The following is an 18,676-nucleotide window of genomic DNA, read 5'->3' as shown; positions in this document are numbered from 1 at the left end:
TTGTTTTAACAATACTGTAGAGAAATTGTTCTCATTTTCTTCCTTCCTTCCTTCCTTCCCTCCCTCCCTCCCTCCCTCCCTCTTCATTTTATTTCCTGTATGTGAGTACACTGAAGCTGTCTTCAGACACACAGAAGAGGGTATCAGGTCCCATTACACATGGTCGTGAGCCACCATGTGGTTGTTGGGAATTGAACTCAGGACCTCTGGAAGTACAGTCAGTGCTCTAACCTCTTCAGCCCTTATTCTCATTTTCTTATGCTACGTGTTATTCTGTTTTTTATTATGCCTGTACTTGTTTTTTGTAAAATATTTTGCAATGTTATGTTGAATTGAAGTAATTGATTTAATGCATCACTAAATACATATTAAATTGGTTAATGGAGAGCTCTTGGTTCTTTTATTTTGGCTTTTGTAAAATACTTTGTAGTGTTTTGTTGCAGTAGAGTGATGACTTCTGCATCACTGCATAGATGTATTACATTGGCTAATGAAGAGCTCTTGTGTGCTTTTTAGTCTAGTGATACTGAATAATAGAAATTTAGATTGAGGAGAAGAAAAGTGAAGTAATTCTTCCAGGAAGTAATGGTGGGAGATCCTTGTGTTTTCACTTCGTGGCAGCACAGGAAAGGAGCTGAACTACAGTCAGGAAATTAATAAGTTTTTTGAGAATTAGCTGTCCTTGGTGTTAAAGCTTTCTGAGTATTGCTACTTAACTTAATCTGTAGTTTCAGCCTGTAAAAGATTAGGGGCAGCCAATCACCTGTATTTAAGAATACCATTTAAGAAAACAGTGTGGGCTGGAGAGATGGCTCAGTGGTTAAGAGCACTGCTCTTCCAGAGGACCTGAGTTCAAATCCTACCAACTACATGGTGACTTAGAACTATCTGTAATGACCTCTTCTGGTGTGTCTGAAAACAGCTACAGTGTACCTCATACACATAAAATCAGTAAATAATTCTTAAAGAAAGAAAGAAAGAAAGAAAGAAAGAAAGAAAGAAAGAAAGAAAGAAAGAAAGAGAAAGAAAGAAAACAAGGTGTGTTGGTAATATACTTGTAATTTCAGCACTTTAGAGGCCTCAAGCAGAGGTTCAAAGTAAGCTTGTTGTATACATTAGCAAGTTTGAGACCAGCTTTGGGTACATGAGACTTGGTTTCTATTAAAAAAAAAAAATCAATGTCTCCCCCAATACTGGCAGAAAGAATGAGCAGGACTAGTGCTCACACCTGTAATCCCAGCACTAAGAAGGGCTGAGGCAGTAGGGGCTCCATGCGTTCAAGGCCAGCTTTGCTATAGTGTGAGATAACATTCTGGCATTCTAGAACAAATGTTTTATGATATAATGAAATAAACCACACCATTGCTGACATAATTATTGGTGTATAACCACTTTATACAAAATGGTTAATTTCACCTCTTCAACAGCGTAATTGTTTTTGTGTGTTTGTTCGTAGACTCTTGGTAGAGAAAATCTTTGCTCAGTATCTTGTTCCCCATAACCTGGAAACAGAAGAGAGAATGAAATGCTTATATTATTTATATGCTAGCTTGGATCCAAATGCTGTAAAGTAAGTTACTTTTCAGTCTTTCCTATATTTCCTAGGTGGGCTTGTTTGTTTATTTAACTTTTTGTTGTTTTTTTGTGAATTTCACCTCATGCACCCCAATCCCACTTACCTCCTCTACTCCTAGTACCTACCTTCCACCCTTGCATCCTCCTCCTCAACAAAGGAGAAAAAATCTTGTGGAACTGGTAATGTGTCACAGTGTGGCCCACAGTATATTTTTTGTGCATACTTGTTTATTTGCAGATAGATGTTCATTGCAATAATTCATTGATCTGGTATGAGGCCTAAACTATCAATACTGGATCCTTATTGGGACTCCTCTCTGATATGCTGCTCTTGCCATGTGTCATGGAGATCCTGTAGTTTTGGATCTGCAGGACTGTCCCCTTCATGCGCTCCAGCAGACATTGGGGGTGTGCCAATTCAAAGCCCTAGATCTGGGTCTGAAAAATATCTGAGTTGTCCATTCAGATGGCTCTCCTACCCTTATGCCCTTGGGCTGGCTCACAGCTACCAAGATCGGCTCTACCCTGCTTCACAAGTGGGGTGATAGCTGCATGTGCTTTCGATCATCTTTTCACACATACTTTTGGTAATGGTGTTAGTAAAAAGATTCAGGTATTCAACCAATGAATTAAACTGCCAGCCTTGGCCACGTAGTGAGTCTAACTGTGAGTTAACCTAACTATGTAAGATCTTGACTGAGAAGACACATACAAGTGGACTAGGATGTCTGGCTTGATGGCACATTTCTTTAGTCCTAGCAATTGGGAGGCTAGGTGAATTTCTGAGCTCAAGGCTAGCCTTATCTATATATAAAGTTCCAGAACAGCCATATTCCTATAGAGAGACCATGTCTCAAACTAAACAAAAACAACTTTTTAAAATTACAATCACATGATTTCCTTTTTTTCCCTTCCCTTCAACCTCTCATGTATCACACCTTCCTTGTTCCCTCTTGAACTCATGGCCTCTTTATTTACTTTTTATTGGATGTGGTATGTACACATGTACTTAAATAGAAAACTACCTCTGAGCCTCTTTAGTGTTGTTTATATGCATATCTTTTTACGGCTCACCACTTGGTGTTAGATAATGAATTAGGGACTTATCACCAGGGAAGACTATTTCTCCCCTCTTAGCGTTTCCTTGGTTGCATATGGATTTGTCTAGATTTTGGGCCTCATTAGATTTTTCCCTTCTGTGTTAGTATGTCTATTGGTATTGTCCTTGTTCGGGTCTTTGTTAGGCATCCATACTAAGGCATAGTTTCCTAGTGTATCAGGCAAGATTTTCCTCTCCTTTCTAAGAGACACAGTCTTACCAGGTTTTCTGGTTCTTTGCTTCCTGAAACATTTCTGCTCCCTTGTCTGTGAGCTTCCCTAAGTCTTCCTTGCCTTCACTGTGTTATAGACATGTGGATTAGGGGTGACTGACAGTCACTTGTCTTTTGCTTTTGATTTTTGTTACATTATCTGTTGTAAAGAGAAGCTTCTTTAATGAAGAATAATTAACAATTGTGTGGCTTAGTAAATGGTGTTAGTCATCTCTGAGACTCCTTATCTAGGATGTCCTCCATTTCCGTGTCCTCTCACCCCTGTCCCTCCTATGTGTATGTGCTTGGACTTATGACTTTCACTAGCCCAGAGCACTCCAGCTCCCTCTTTAGGAATAAACATTCCTCTGGTCAATTTTTGACCTCCCTAGCAAGATATTAGTGATCCTTTGGAACTTAAACATTTCTTCTCAGTGATAAAATGCTCCCCTAACATGATTAAAATTCCAGATTTTATCACTAGCATTACAAAGAAGCTTAATTCCTGTTATGATAATTCTTACTGAACTTCCTTAAATTCTAATAAAATTGTTTAAAATTTTCATGCATGAATATAGAAATAGCACACATAAGAAAATTCATAAAGCCAGGTGTGGTGGGTCTTAATCACAACACTTGGGAGGCAGAGGCCAACCTGGTTTACAAAGTGAGTTTTAGGACAGCCAAGGCTATATAGAGAAACCCTATTTCAAAGAAAGAAAAGAAAAAATTTCAAAAAGTTTAACAGTTTGTAGAGTTGTTAAGTAATGTATCTTTTTATGTTTAATGCCTACACTATAGAGCTCTTAATGAAATGTGGAAGTGTCAGAACATGCTTCGGAGTCATGTGCGTGAGCTATTGGATTTACACAAGCAGCCTACAGTAAGTTTATGATTTTTATTTTAATTTACAGATTGCAAACAAATTAATGTTTAATTTTTCTGTAGTATAACGTAATTAAAGTATCTTAAGGTGTCTTTTCAAATGTCAGTTAAGCGGTTTCCAGAGCTCAATTGCCTTTTTTGTTACTTCTTAAGCATTTCTTGTGTGTGGGATTGGTTGGGTTTTTTTGGTTTTTTTAGCTCAAGCTGGTCTAGAAATCATTGTTACCCAGGTTAGCCACAAAACCTCTGATAGCCTTCCTTTCTCAGCATTTGCTAGAAAATGCTGTCAAGGGAGGCGGAGGGGGAGGTTAGCCATCTTCTAGTTAGATTATGGTGAATTTACTTAAAGCTAAGAAACACATTGTACAGTGTGAATATTAATTTCTCTTAGAGAAATTTATTAATACTACTTCTTTGCTTATGTTTTAAATTTCAGTCAGAGGCCAACTGTTCTGCCATGTTTGGGAAACTGATGACCATAGCAAGTAAGTATGTTTATTCACTGAGGAAGCATATAATAAATATCAAAACAGGCCCTTTCGTATTTATTTTATTTTATGTGTATGCATGTTTTGCTTGCATGTACATATGTATGATGTGTTTGCCTGTCCAGTCTACTGGAACTGGAGTTACTTAAAGATGCTTATATATCAACATGGGATGCTTGGAAATCAAACCTAGGTCCTTTCCGAGAACAAGAAGTGCTCACACTGCTGAGCCATCTCTCCAGCCCACTCAAAACAGGTTATTAATTTAGCCAGTGATACTGTGATCTCATAGAGTGGCAAATGTTAATCTTTAATTTTGAGTTCTATTTGTCGGATTTTCTCTTAATGGCTCATCAGTAGTTTTTTACTTTTTTTTGTTTTTTGTTTTTTGGGGGTTTTTTTGTTGTTGTTGTTTTTTACTTTTTCATTTTACTTTGTTTTTATTTTTAATTATGTGTGAGCATGTGTGTCTGTGTTGTGGGTACATGTACCTGTAGGGCCCAGAGGTGTCAGGTGCCCCTGTAGCTGCTGTTACAGGCAGCTGTGAATAACCTGACAGAGATACTGAGTGAGTCCTTTGCAGGAGTAGGAAGCATTCTTTACTGCTAAGCCATCTCTCCAGCTCCTTGTCAGTTTCTTAAAGACAGTTATAATGTAGTTATCTTTTTTGTCTAATATTTATTTTCTTCATTTCATAGAGAATTTGCCTGACCCTGGGAAAGCACAAGATTTTGTAAAGAAATTTAACCAGGTTCTTGGTGATGATGAGAAACTGAGGTCTCAGTTGGAATTATTAATCAGCCCAACCTGTTCATGCAAGCAAGCTGACATTTGTGTGGTTAGTGAATCGTGATTTATGTTTTCTTTAGTAACAGTCTGAAATCTGTATTTTATTACATATTTTACATTTGTGTGATTTTTTTTTTTTTTTTAACTGTATGGTAGATGCTAGATTATTTAGGACCATATCCAAATGGAACTAATTTCTCCTTTCCTAACTCTCTCCAGCCATATTCCAAGAGGGAAAGGAAAAAACAATCAGATCTGAGCCATAGAGACTGTCTCTAGGAAATAACCAAGATAAAATACTCTTTATTTAATGTGTGTGTCTTCAGAAATGGGAAGAGTTCAAAGTGTTTTGTATGCATGCATGTCCTCTGTCTCTGAGCATGTCACCGCAGATGAGAAATTTCTGCGTACAGTTCTTCTTGCACCATTTATCTATTTAAAAAGATTTAATTAATTTATGTGAGTACACTGTAGCTGTCGTCAGACACACAGAAGAGGGCATCAGATCCCTTTACAGATGGTTGTGAGCCACCATGTGGTTGCTGGGATTTGAACTCAGGACCTCTAGAAGAGCAGTCAGTGCTCCTAACTGCTGAGCCATCTCTCCAGCCTCCTTATTTATTTTTAGGAAGCCAGGATCATTACAGAAACTCAGGGGGAAAGTTCATTTTGTTCTTGTCTTCCGCATTTATGTTATTATGCAGTTGTGATATATTATACTAAGACTAGGCTTAAACATGAATAAAAGATAAGCATTTTGGTTATTTACTTTTTACCCTTGTTCTGAAAAGGATTACAGTTGATAATTGAAATATGCAATGGGAGATTAAAGATTATAATAGATGTTATTACAAAATGGTCTGGGAACATAAAACACTTTTTATTCACTGTGGGGAATAAGTAAATAAATGGAAATCTTAATGATAAATGTAGGAGTTTGTAATTAAAGTATGCTAGAATGAATCCAGCAAGTAAGAAACATATGCAATCAAAGCCACTGGTTTTGAAAAAGAGGATAGTAGCTAGGCATGATTGCTGTTGTCTGCAATCTCAGCCTTGAGGAGATGCGGACAAGGAAGTTACTGTGAGTTCATGACCAGTTTTCAATCAGTAGCAAGATTCTGTTTGTGTGTTTGCTTACTTGTCTGCTGTTAATAAATAAATAAAAAACAGCTCATCAAACAGCTTGGTAGATAAAGGTACTTTCTGTGAAGCGAGAAGAGTTGGATCCTGTACCCATGTGGTGGAAGGAGAAAACAGAATCCCTTAAATTATCCTCTGACTTTGACAAGCCCTCCATGGCATGTGCTTACATACATAAACACAAAATAGAGAGACAGATGTAATTTTAAGAGGGTGCTATTAGTTCCTGCTTTTCTCACCTTTCTATTAATAAGCACAGTGTAACTTGTATACATTATTTAAATTACCTCTGTTTTATATATAAAATTGCAAGATTCTATAAGGTGGAGTGGTATGTTGTGCTTATGTAGGTCTGTAGAAAAAAAAAGAAAAACGTTGTTAGAGGGCCAGCATCTAAATGGAACAGCAGCATCGTGTTAGGAATGGCTGTTGCATTTCTAGTTTCTGGGAATGAACATTGTGTGTAAAATAAGAGAGCCAGGTTCAGTGTTATTTTCAGTGGCAAGCTCCTACCTGCATTCAAAACTAAAAACCTACAGTGGAAGGAGAGAACTGGCTGCTGAAGGTTGTTCTTTGTATACATGGTGTGGAACGCACGCACCCACATAAAACACACACTAATAATAATAAGTAAAATATAAATTAAAAAACAGAAGGTAAGTACATGTGTTCTGTGACTTGTGATTGGTTGATAATGAGTTAACATGGTTAGGACACCTGGAAAGTCTGTAGAAAACGAGAGGTTTCCAGCAAGCATGCCATTCCTTCTTAAGGGGAGCTGGTATAATATTGCCTTTTCTGAACTTAAGTAGAGATAGTTCTACTGCTGCGCCATCTCACTTCTTCAGCTTCAGATTTTTGTTTCATAAAGATAATTAGCTCTGTTCCTGTCATCTGAATTGTGGGCATTACACTCGTGCACAAACCCACACGTACATACACATAATATTAAGAATATGCTTTTCAGGGAAATTAACTGGAAGAAAACACAATATCCTATTAAATTGTAAGATAATAGAGCTATACTTATAAATAAAACTTTTTTCAATAAAGCATTATGGTATTACACTATATAAAAATTCTGTAGCAGAAGTGTCAGGCAAAAACAGAAGTGATTTACAACCACCGGTCTCCACTGTCTGCATTTTACAAGTGCTCACTGTGTATGTTTTAATCAGTGCCTGAAACATTGTTTTCACTTTTACTGGGTTTTGAATTTTTCAGTGATTCCTCTTCCTATATTTACTCTAATTATAAAAAAATACTAAAGGCATAAAATTCAACAGTATACCCTTTTTCTTTTATAGAGGGAAATAGCTCGGAAACTTGCAAATCCTAAGCAGCCAACCAATCCTTTTCTAGAGATGGTCAAATTTCTGTTGGAGAGAATTGCTCCTGTGCACATTGATTCAGAAGCCATAAGGTAAGCTAGGAAGTACATGTAGAGGAAAGAGATTGATGTTCATTCAGAGTGCGTGGTTGTGAGCTTAAGTGCTGGACCCATAGAGATCTGGGAACCATTTGTTTAACGCTTTCTATTATGGGAGAGGGTACCTGCCATTCTAATAGAAGGCTGGCATTGCAGTATTATTTATGTTTTCTTTTAAATAGTACTTAGATTTAGATTTATTCTGTATGTGCTAATTTGAAAAATCTGCAGTACACATAACACATAAAAAAAAAAAAAAACCCTGAAGTTTTACTTGTATGATTATTGACTAAGAGCTAAGATTTCTTAAGCATTTAGTAGTCACATGATAATCTCTTTTATTGTTTTTTAGTTGTGTAAGAATGGAATGGCACATTGAAAAAGGGAACTTGTCTTTTAAAAACAAACCTGACATTTGTTTCTAATGATTTGGCATTGTAAATTTCTGGGGATCATTTTTATCTTGTAGTGATAATTGTTTTTCCTGTTTGAATACTTGGTTTTATTGTCCTCTATTGGATACCCTATTCTAAGCTCAATGGTTGGCTGTGAGCATCTGCCTCTGTATTTGTCAGGCTGTGGCAGAGCCTCTCAAGAAACAGCTGTATCAGGCTCATGTCAGCAAGCACTCCTTGGCATCCGCAATATTGTCTGGGTTTGGTGGCTGTATAAGGGATGGATCCCCAAGTGTGGCAGTCTCTGGATGGCCTTTCCTTCAGTCTCTGCTACAGACTTTGTCTCTGTATTTTCTCTTGTGAATATTTTTGTTTCCCTCTCTAAGAAGGACTGAAGCAGCCACACTTTTATCTTCCTTCTTCTTGAGCTTCATGTGGTCTGTGAATTGTATCTTGGGTAATCTAAGCTTTTGGGGTAATATCCACTTAACAGTGGTACTCACTGATTCTTAATGTGAACAGATGCAGATTTAGAGACCTAGTGCAGAACCTAGCACTCACCAGATGCACTAGTCATGTCACCTGTGTGAGTCCCTGTTATGGTTATTTGAGAAGGCACATTATGCTAGTGGTCAAGGGTTAACCCTGATAGAATGCCATTGGCTGGCAAGTTAGAAAAGACAATTTTTCATTCTTCTTGTTTTCTAGTCTCTCTTCTCATTGTGTCTTCAAATGATCTTTTCTCTGCATACCCAGGATAAATCTCTGTTCTACTCTCTCATTAAGAAAATGGTGGTCATCCAGATTACACGCACACATCCCTATGATTTCACCTTACATAATTATTCCTTACTGCTCTGTCTGCAGATATAGTCACATTTTGAGGAAGAGGTAGCTAGAATCTATGAATTATTGAGCAGCAGGTCAGCTTTATAACATGAGTTTTACTACTAATAAGTTAAAATTTTCTGATCCAGTTTTTACTTTACAAATTAAAACAAAAAGTAAACCAAAATTTTTTGGGTCACGTTTGTTTATAGTTAGTTTCAAAAACGTAGGCACATTATTTCTTTTCAGTATTCTTTGGTCTGTACCATTTAATGTCCACCTTCCCTGCCTTTTGTTCAGCTGTGCTTATGTGCAGTCATAAGCACACTTATATGTGCTGGGGTTTAATTCACCACCTTCTGAATGCTAAGTGCATGTTATTAGTCAGGTCAGCTCTGCGTCTGTAGCATCACATTTAATGGGTTAGATTAAAGATACAATATAGTAGAAATGGGAACTCTTGAAAGGCATGTGCTCTGACATCAAGAAATCTCACAGGGGGTTTTCATGTCAGCAAATTACTATTGTTTGATTTCCAGTGTTGAAACTCTTCTATCTCATCATGAGTTATTTGATCACAAAGAACATCTTGGTTGGTATTTCCAGCAAACTATAATTTTATAAGAATGCCAGTGCTAATTAATATTTATGAGAAAAAAACATGTTTTGTATCTTGGAGTAGTAGCCTTTAATCTCAGCACTTTTAAAGTAGAGGCAAATGGATATTTTAGTTTATGGCCATATTCCTTATACTTATTCGAACCTTCACAAAATACTATATTATAAATAAAAGATTGTTTCTTAACTTAGTGGCTTTGTGTAAAGCACATTGTATACTTAATGAAGAATAAGTTACATAACTCTGTGTGGGTGTGTTGTTACAAAAGCCTTCAAAACTAAGCTATATATCTGATGAGTATTAAAAGGAAGTAGAAATGACTGGGATTAGCTAAGTGAGGACTACTGGGGATGAAGAACAGGTCACTAGCCTTGAGTCTGGGTTACTTAGGTACTCTTGAGCACCAGTTTACCATTCTCTAAAGTTACTACAGTAATGGTCTCTGTCACTTCAGGGCTAACCTGATCTACATGATTAGTTCCAGGGTAGTTGAGGCTTACACACATCCTGTTTCAGAATACACACAAAAAGGAAGGAAGAAAAAGAAAAGATTATCATAGCATTATCCATACTTGAAATTACTTAAAAATGTTTAAACTGCAATGATCATTGTGCTAATGATTAAAACTCAGGAATGAGAATAAAATGAGAGTGGACAGATATGAGGAGAAAGAACCAGATCCTGACTCAGCAATGATGACATGAAATTATTCAAAAGATTCTTGTATGAGGAGGCATGGCAACGCTTAGAAAATTATAAATGACTTCTATGTAAGCTACAAAGATTAGGTTGACATGATGGCTGAGCAGGTAGAAGTGCATGGCTCCAACCCTCAGGACTGACATGTGATTCCCAGAACCCACTGGTTGAATGAGAGAATTGAGTCCTCTTCCCATGTGCCATGGCATTGTGTCCACACAGATACTTGACAAATAAGTACAGGTAGAAGGCGAAGGCATTGGAAAGATCATTCTACGGTTACAAGCATATAGTTTCCCTCCCTCCCTTTCTCCCTGAGATGGTTTCTCTCTATAGACCTGGCGGTCCTGTCACTCATTATGTCGACCAGGCTGGCCTCTAACTCAGAGATCTGCCTGTTTCTACTGTGGTTAAAGGTTAGCACTGTCACCAGGCTTTAAGCATGTTCTGTCCTTGCAAGGGGACCCATGTTCAGTTCCTATTACCCATGTCAGGCAGCTGATAACCACCTGTAAGTCTTCCTCTAGGACATTTAAGGCCACCTTCTGCCCTCTGCAGGCACCACACATACACATGAAAAAAATAAAAGTCTATCTAGAGAAATCGAGAAAAGAGACTGAAAGGTGGAGGACTCACAGGACTGCCTACAGGCTAAATGACAACAGATAGCTTAGGAAAGAAGGGAAAATGCCACGGCCACGAGGTGACCCTAGGGCTCTGCTGATCACAAAGACTCAGGACTTGCTCCCAGCATGAGCTGCTCCATCTGCACCATGAACGCAGAGCATGGTGGGATTGAGCACAGAAGACTGCAGAGCCATGGTCACGCTCACTACACTGATGTTTGAAAATTCAGGTATGAAGACTTTTCAGAGTTCCAATTGCTTTAGGAGATAAATTGGAATGTGAGACAATAAATACAGACACCTTCAAATAAAAGAAAGTGAGGTGGTCTTGAGACAACTGTCATCGGTGATAGGACACACACACACACACACACACACACACACACACACACACACGGTTCGATTGATTGATTTACTTATTTTTGTAGTTCATGGTGACTTTTTGAACTTTTATTTTTCTTCCATCTTTCAAGTGCTAATACTGCAATTGTGTATCACACAATTCAGGTTCATACTTTTTTTTTTTAATCCTTTATGTTAACATATGTCTGATCCAGCTGTTAAAATGTAGAGTCAAGATTATCCTCTGCTACACATTGAATTTAAGGCCAGCAACAACAAAAGTTTTCTGATTTTCACAAGTAGTGTATGTTAAACCCAGCCTCTCAGATTGATGATCAAGAAGAGTCTGGGCAATGTATGAAGACCCTGTTCTCTGAACAAATCTTGATAGTTTGATTGAAGCAACAGTGTCAACAAAGGAGAAAATATCCCCCCCCCACACACACTGTTTTTGACACCAAAACTTGCTATATAACCCTAGCTAACTTGGTATTTGCTATGTATCCCACCTTGTCCTTGAACTCATGACAATCCTAATTTAGCCTCAATTATACCAAAATCACTGGCATGGCCACCACACACAGTTGTGTGGCATAGAAGATCAAACCCAGAGCTTGACCAGCTCGGCAGTCCTACCTACAAACTGCATTCCCAGCTTCACATTTGTTTTTGTTTGAAATGCTATCAGTTTAGCCGGAGGAAGTAACTAGATCCTGTAACTGTGGTCCTGTGTTATCAGCCATTCAAGGACTGAGTTGCGCAGACTAAGAGAAGTCAACCGGGGATACTTCTGAGACCTTTTCTCAGAAACAAGTCTGTTTTGTCAGGTAGTTTGATCTTACAGATCATGTAATGTTCTGTGGTAGTAAATGTATTGAAAAAATAACTAATTCCTTAAGGTATACAGTTTGTAATTATGTGTTTGTAAATAAGCATGTTTTTGATTAATTGGTTCTGTTAGTAATTTCTTAGAATGGAATTACTGATTGTATAGATTAATTTGCTAGTGCAATTAATAATACTTTGTATATGTTCACTGCTAAGTGTTTAGATTACACATATTCATTGTATGCACATGTACATGTGACACATACTTGGAGGTCAATAAGCAATGTTAGGAATTCTTGCCTTTCATCATGTGGGTTTCAGGAGTCAAACTCAGTGCATCAAGATTGGCAACAAGCACCTTTACCGGCTGAGCCATCTTGCTTGCCCCCTTACAATCTGAATTTTGTTCTGAATGGCCATTTGCCTAATTTTCAACTATTTTTGTATTGTCTTTATTAAAATATATCACAGTCTTTTTATATGTGAAAAATCTTTATATGTGTAAATATTGGAGGAGCTAATATTAATATTACAGTATATTATTTAACTGGCTTTTTTCAGTCAACTTGTTACTATAACACATTAAGGGAGGGTAACATAAAAGTAATCTCGTCAACACTGATCCTCATGCTACAGAAATTTCATTGACCATGTCCTTTTTAGATTCTCTGTTTATCATATTTTAGTTGGGATACATTACTAATTTAAGTAGTCTCACTAACTTAACTGACATTCCTTCATTTAATAGTGCACTAGTGAAACTGATGAATAAGTCAATAGAAGGGACGGCTGATGACGAAGAGGAGGGTGTCAGTCCAGACTCAGCCATTCGCTCAGGACTCGAGCTTCTTAAGGTATCTTAAGTAATTTCCAAAGATAAATAAGGGCGTTCTCTTTAGGGTGTGTATGAGAAGACTTATTTTAAGTTAGATTATTCAAAAGATTAAATTTTTCTGGTAGAAATTACATCTTTTTATTTATTTCGTTTTTTTAAAACAAGAGTCTCATTCTGTATCCCAGACTAGCATGAGACTCTTTATCCTTCTGCCTTGTAGCCTGGCACATGCTATGATTACTGATGTCTGCTAACATGCTTGGCTAGAAATCAGATCTTATAAAAGTAACTTTTGTGTCTAATGTAATTATTTTACATCATACAGTAGCATTTAAATTTTTTAAAAATCTTTTGTATTCCTACTATACTTGTGACCATTTATGCTAAATAATTTAGTGTTATCTTTCAAAGAAACTGTATGTGAGGCACTTGACTGACATAGGATATCATCTTTGTAAATGGGACATTTTAAAAGTATTCATGATCTTAACGCAAATGAATTCAGATTACCTATAAATAAGAGCAAGGTATGACTCAAGACTTTGCCATGTTACTGTGGGATGGGGTGTGGTCAGCAGTACAAGTTACCATTGTTCAACCACCACTCTGAATGGAGCCCTCATTGAATCAAGGAAAAAGAAAGAAATGGAGGCAAAAAGTACTTACTAATTGTTCTTCCAGAGGACCCAGGTTCAATTTCCAGCATTCACATGGCAGATCATTGCAATGCTAGCTGCAGAGGATCCAACACCCTTACACAGACAGACGTACGTACAGGCAATACCCACTCACATAAGATTAAAAATAAATGTGTAATTAAGAAACATTCTTCTAAGTTTAGTAAAACCCAAGAGATGAAGTGAAGATTAGGAAGAAGATAGCACATCAACTATCTTGGGAAAGAGACTAAAACACACCACACAGATTCTCTAAAATTTCTTGAGTAAAAGTAACTGCAGTGGTGGCTCAAATATGTAATTCATATTCCAAGTGCTGGAGCTAACATTTGTACACCAGAGTGTTACATTCTATTTATTGAAAGAAATCTCCTTTTTAAATAGACTAGAGCTGTTGTCTCTACTCCTAAAGGTGTATCTATTCCTCCAGGTTCTGTCTTTCACACATCCTACCTCGTTCCACTCTGCAGAGACATATGAGTCCTTGTTACAGTGCCTAAGAATGGAAGATGACAAGGTAGCAGAAGCTGCAATACAAATTTTTAGAAACACCGGCCACAAAATAGAAACTGACCTTCCCCAGATACGCTCGTGAGTATTGTTTTACATGGTAAACGAAGGTTTCTGTGTGTGGGAGTGATGAAGCCATGGCTTCTCTTTGATGGAAGAGATTGGCAGCAGAAAGAAAACTACTTTTGTGTCTCCCTGAGTTTCTGCCTCCTGCCCCATCTTACCACAGTTAGGATTAATACAGTAGGACAAACTGCACTGTTTGTATAGAAGAAAAGTTTTAGTAATCAAAAGTTATCACAGAATTACAGATTATATTTATGATTAATGTATCTTTCTCATTTGTGTATTTTTTCTTTCAAACCGACTATAAATTAAATAGCAACCACCTGTTCCAACTCTTCTCCCAAATAAATCGGGGCATTAAATAGTAGTGTTCATCATAAAATATTTATTAGTTGCTTTGTAATTGATAATGGAAACAGCAACCATAGAATAAAATACATTTTTTATGTTCATTTAACACTTTGGGATCGTACTTGTGGTAAGAGTGGGAAACATGGAAGAACACATTGTTATGTCCATTGCATCATATGTTTAGTGGTAACATAAACATGAAGTATTCATGGTAAACAATGTCTCATGTAATAAAAATAAGAACAAATGGACTCCTGTAGGTTTTATTAGATTTTATGTGGAACAAATGGATTATCCAGTCTGTTTTCAAGGAGTTTTGTGGTCTAAAATTTTAACTGTTTATATATCTGTTCATACAAATCAAAAAGATCATTAGGGCCAGGATATGGTGGAACAGGTCACAAACAAGGCAAGAATGACTTTGTCTCAATTTTTATTTTTTTTTAACATGACTTGAAAGGGTTAAGGATTTAGCTCAGGGGAGAGTACTTACTTGGAACACATGAGGCCTTTGTTCAAACCCCTGTGCACATTAAAAAAAAAAAAGATTAACATAGTAGGATAAAGTTTGGAATTTTTTTTCCAAGCTTGAAATATTTTTACATTTTAAGGCAAGAGTCCTTTTTTTTTTTTTCTCTTTCAACTTTATTTTTTTTTTAAAAAAAGAGAGATACATATACAGATTTTTAAAGGCATTTTGGCACACTATATGAATATATTTTTGTCAGTACTTAATTTTTTTAGAAATTTAATAGTATGCATTGAAATCTTACTAGTTACCATAGCATAAAGTACATGTAGAACAGACATAATATGGAAACAGAGCTTTTTTGGTGTGTATAGATTTAACATAATGACTTTTGAATACCAAAGGAGTCTTATTTTTAAAAGAATGCTCAAATTAAGCATTGGAAAAAGAGATAGAAGTGAAATAGTTAATTTTAAAATCAAAGATGGAAACCTTTTCTTAAGAATAAGAGGATAAAAGAAATAAAAACAGAAACACTAAAAACCTCAGTAACAACCCTGATAGTGTCTCTGAATTATAACACTCTGGAAAAATCAAAACAGAAAAAAGTTTGTTTTTGTATTATTTCAGGCTTGCTTTAAAAAATATTCCATATACCCACAGCTACATCTAAATTGTATCATCTGGGGCTGGAGAGGAGATTCAGCAGCTAAAAGTACACACTGCTCTGTTCTTACTGAAGACTCTAGTTTGGTCTTCATAATATTCTAGCAATCATAATAACTTTAATTCTAACTCTAGGAGATCTGATACCTGACCTTTACAGGCTCCTCTAAAGTGTACATGCCCACATACAGCCATAGAAGCAAAATTAAATGTTTTATTTATGTTTAAAGTATTCATCTAGCCTATGAATTTCCTTCTAAGTTGTTTATAAAGTCAGTAGCTACCACTTTCCTCTTGTAACAAAGACAAATCGAGCAATTAAGTAATGTTCATCATAAAATATTGAGTAGTTGCTTGATAACAGATAGTGACAGTGATCATTATATTAAGTGTATATTTAAGTGTATTTTCTTTAGTTGTTCACTAGTATTAGTAGTGGTGAGCTTATGAACAAAAGATCAAATGGTTCTCAGGGCTACCTAGGCTAGTTAGACTTGGAAATCCCTACCCCATAGTCCAGATCTTCCAGGAAATGGGCTTTAAACATTCATGAACATGTCAAAATTAAACCGATTAGCATATTTCATGGTATCTTAGGTTTTGGTTGAGGTGTGTGTTTTGTGGTCTTGAATATTGCTATCATGGCCTTGGAGACCAGCACACATATAAGTAGGGTGAATGAGAATAAGAAGAAACTGAGGGATTTGTATACTACAGAAAAACACAATTGTATTATTATTTTTGCAGAACTTTGATCCCCATTTTACATCAGAAAGCCAAGCGGGGCACTCCACACCAAGCAAAGCAGGCTGTGCACTGCATCCACGCCATCTTCTCCAACAAAGAAGTCCAGCTGGCTCAGATTTTTGAGGTATTTAAGCACATGTTTCCATTGGTTTGTCAGGCTCTGCTTTGAGAAAGCATGTAGAGTCTAGGTGTTAAGCCTGTTTATGTGTCTTCTTACACTGATGTGTACTTGAGCACGTGTCTGCTCAGCACTGTATGTTCTCTGTTAGTCCTGTGTTTTATATGAGAGCATTCTCCTTAGCGTTAATCTTGCCTGCTCTAGCTTATCCTACAGACGGTTACTGGACAGCTGAATGGCCCTTGCTTAATAAAGTACCTACACAGATACCAGAGTATTGGCCATCTTGTCAGTTCTCTGTGTGTGGTCTTTGGACAGACTGTTTCTTAAAAGGCATTTCCAGTGTTACAAATTGGAGATATAATTCCACAAACTCTTATTTTTACAATTCAGGTTGTTTAAGCTGTCTTCTTGGCATAAGAAAACAAAATCTACCAAAATAACAAATTAGAAGCAGAGAAATGGAGAATAATGCAGATGTCCTTATTTCTCCTTCTTTTACTTGGGCTTTATCTAATTTCTATATTTTTTTCAATTTTATTATTGTTTTAGTTACTCTTATCATTGTGATTGGAGGCTTGCTTATAGTGTCAAAGGTCATGGTGAGGAGACAGCTGGCAGACAGAAGTTTCTGAGAGCTCACATTTGTTCCACAAGTTGTGAGCAGAGACACAGACACTGAGTCTGCTGTGGGCTTTTGAAACCTCAAAGGTCATTTCCAATGACTTACTTTTTCCAATAAGGCCACATCTTCTCATCTTCCCAATTGAACATGTGAACCTATAGGGCCTTTCTCATTTGAATAACCAGAATTATATTTCAGCCTGTGAAATAACAAAATATCTAAGGGTGTTAAAACTAATTTAGATCATATTAGTAAAACAGATTGACTTGGACATTGTAAAATTATTAGGACTCTAGAATATCTAAATATTTACAAAGTCAGTTGATAATTTTTTTGTTTTATTTTCACAGCCACTCAGTAGGAGTCTGAATGCTGATGTGCCGGAGCAACTTATAACTCCATTAGTTTCACTGGGCCACATTTCCATGTTAGCACCAGATCAGTTTGCTTCCCCAATGAAGTCTGTAGTGGCAAACTTTATTGTTAAAGATCTTCTAATGAATGACAGGGTAAGTTTTTACCTTAATTAAATCTAGAGTCTTGAGTTTAAGATTGTTTGTATCTTTATCATGGAAACATCTCTTTTTCAGTATCTAGAGTGTGTGTGTTTTAAGCTTCACATGTTAGGCATGAGGTGACTGATGTTCCCAATAGTGTCTAACTCTTTGTCCCTTTGTACAAGTTTTAAAATACCACACTATATCCTATTACTATAACTGTCACTTTAAAATTATGGGTTCTTTTTTAAAAGATTCTTTTTATTTTATGTGTGTGAGTGTATTGTCTGCATGATTTTCTGTGTGCCTGTGGGGGCTAGAGAAAGTCGTTGGACACCTGGATCTGGGATTACAGAGCGCTCCATGCTGAGAACATCAACTAGGTTATAGCAAGTTTTCTCAATACTGAATCATCTTTGTAACCCCCACAGTGTATTTTTTAAATGATCTAATAATCTGGAATTAGGGAGCGTGCGGACACAAGGCACACTTATGAATGTTTTAATTGTAGTATAACATGGAGCACTCTAGACTCCTATTTTATGAAGTTAGAGAAGACAGGGATTAACACCAAATCCTTCACAGCATTTTATCAAGTCAAGCATGGCTTGTGTTCTTGCTCAGGATAGAATCTAAGCTACCACATCAGCCTACATCTGCCTATTTTTCTATTTTGTTTTTCGAGACTGGGTCATCTTGTGTAGCCCTAGTTGGCCTGAAACTGGGTATGTAGTTCAGAAACTGGCTGGCCTTGAACACAGCAGTGACACCTGCTTCTGCCTCTGAACTGCTGATACTAAATGCTGATAATATGCCACCATTTCAAACCTGATTTTCCTTTTTTCCCTTGTAAAGTTGGGCTTTATTATATGGGCCTGGCTATTCTAGAACTCACTCTGTAAATCAATCTGGCCTAAAACGCAGAGACTTGCCTGCCTCTTCCTCTTGAGTACTAGACTAAAGATATTTACCACTATGCCCAATCTTTTTTTTTTTTTTTTTAAATTAGATACTCTAGTATATACATTTGAAGTGTTATCCCCTTCTTCCACCCACTCCCACCCCCTCCCCTTGTCTTCATGATGGTGCACTCGCTCCTAATACTCTCTCCACCCCATTGTCTCGGCATTTCTCTACGTTAGGAAAACATGCCCTCCC

The 18,676-nt window shown here is 36.9% G+C and overlaps 1 protein-coding gene across 2 annotated transcripts in view; it reads left to right on the top strand.

Annotated features, from left to right (window-relative positions):
• PDS5A (PDS5 cohesin associated factor A) overlaps positions 1 to 18,676 on the top strand; it is a gene marked incomplete at its 3' end in the record, with an annotated part of 92,490 nt that overhangs the window by 50,475 nt on the left and 23,339 nt on the right. For both annotated transcript variants that reach the window (XM_080931604.1, XM_080931605.1), the window contains exons 13-21: positions 1,457 to 1,570; positions 3,687 to 3,768; positions 4,207 to 4,255; positions 4,957 to 5,096; positions 7,498 to 7,613; positions 12,706 to 12,811; positions 13,900 to 14,060; positions 16,279 to 16,402; positions 17,372 to 17,530. In XM_080931604.1, coding sequence (XP_080787730.1) covers positions 1,457 to 1,570; positions 3,687 to 3,768; positions 4,207 to 4,255; positions 4,957 to 5,096; positions 7,498 to 7,613; positions 12,706 to 12,811; positions 13,900 to 14,060; positions 16,279 to 16,402; positions 17,372 to 17,530 — 1,051 coding nt within the window. The remainder of the gene's footprint in view (positions 1 to 1,456; positions 1,571 to 3,686; positions 3,769 to 4,206; positions 4,256 to 4,956; positions 5,097 to 7,497; positions 7,614 to 12,705; positions 12,812 to 13,899; positions 14,061 to 16,278; positions 16,403 to 17,371; positions 17,531 to 18,676) is intronic.

This window comes from Micromys minutus (genome assembly GCF_963924665.1).
Source record: "Micromys minutus genome assembly, chromosome: 1".
Classification (NCBI taxonomy): Eukaryota; Metazoa; Chordata; class Mammalia; order Rodentia; family Muridae; genus Micromys; species Micromys minutus.
Note: the sequence above shows the minus strand (reverse complement) of the source record. Positions and strands in the feature narration are given on the sequence as shown.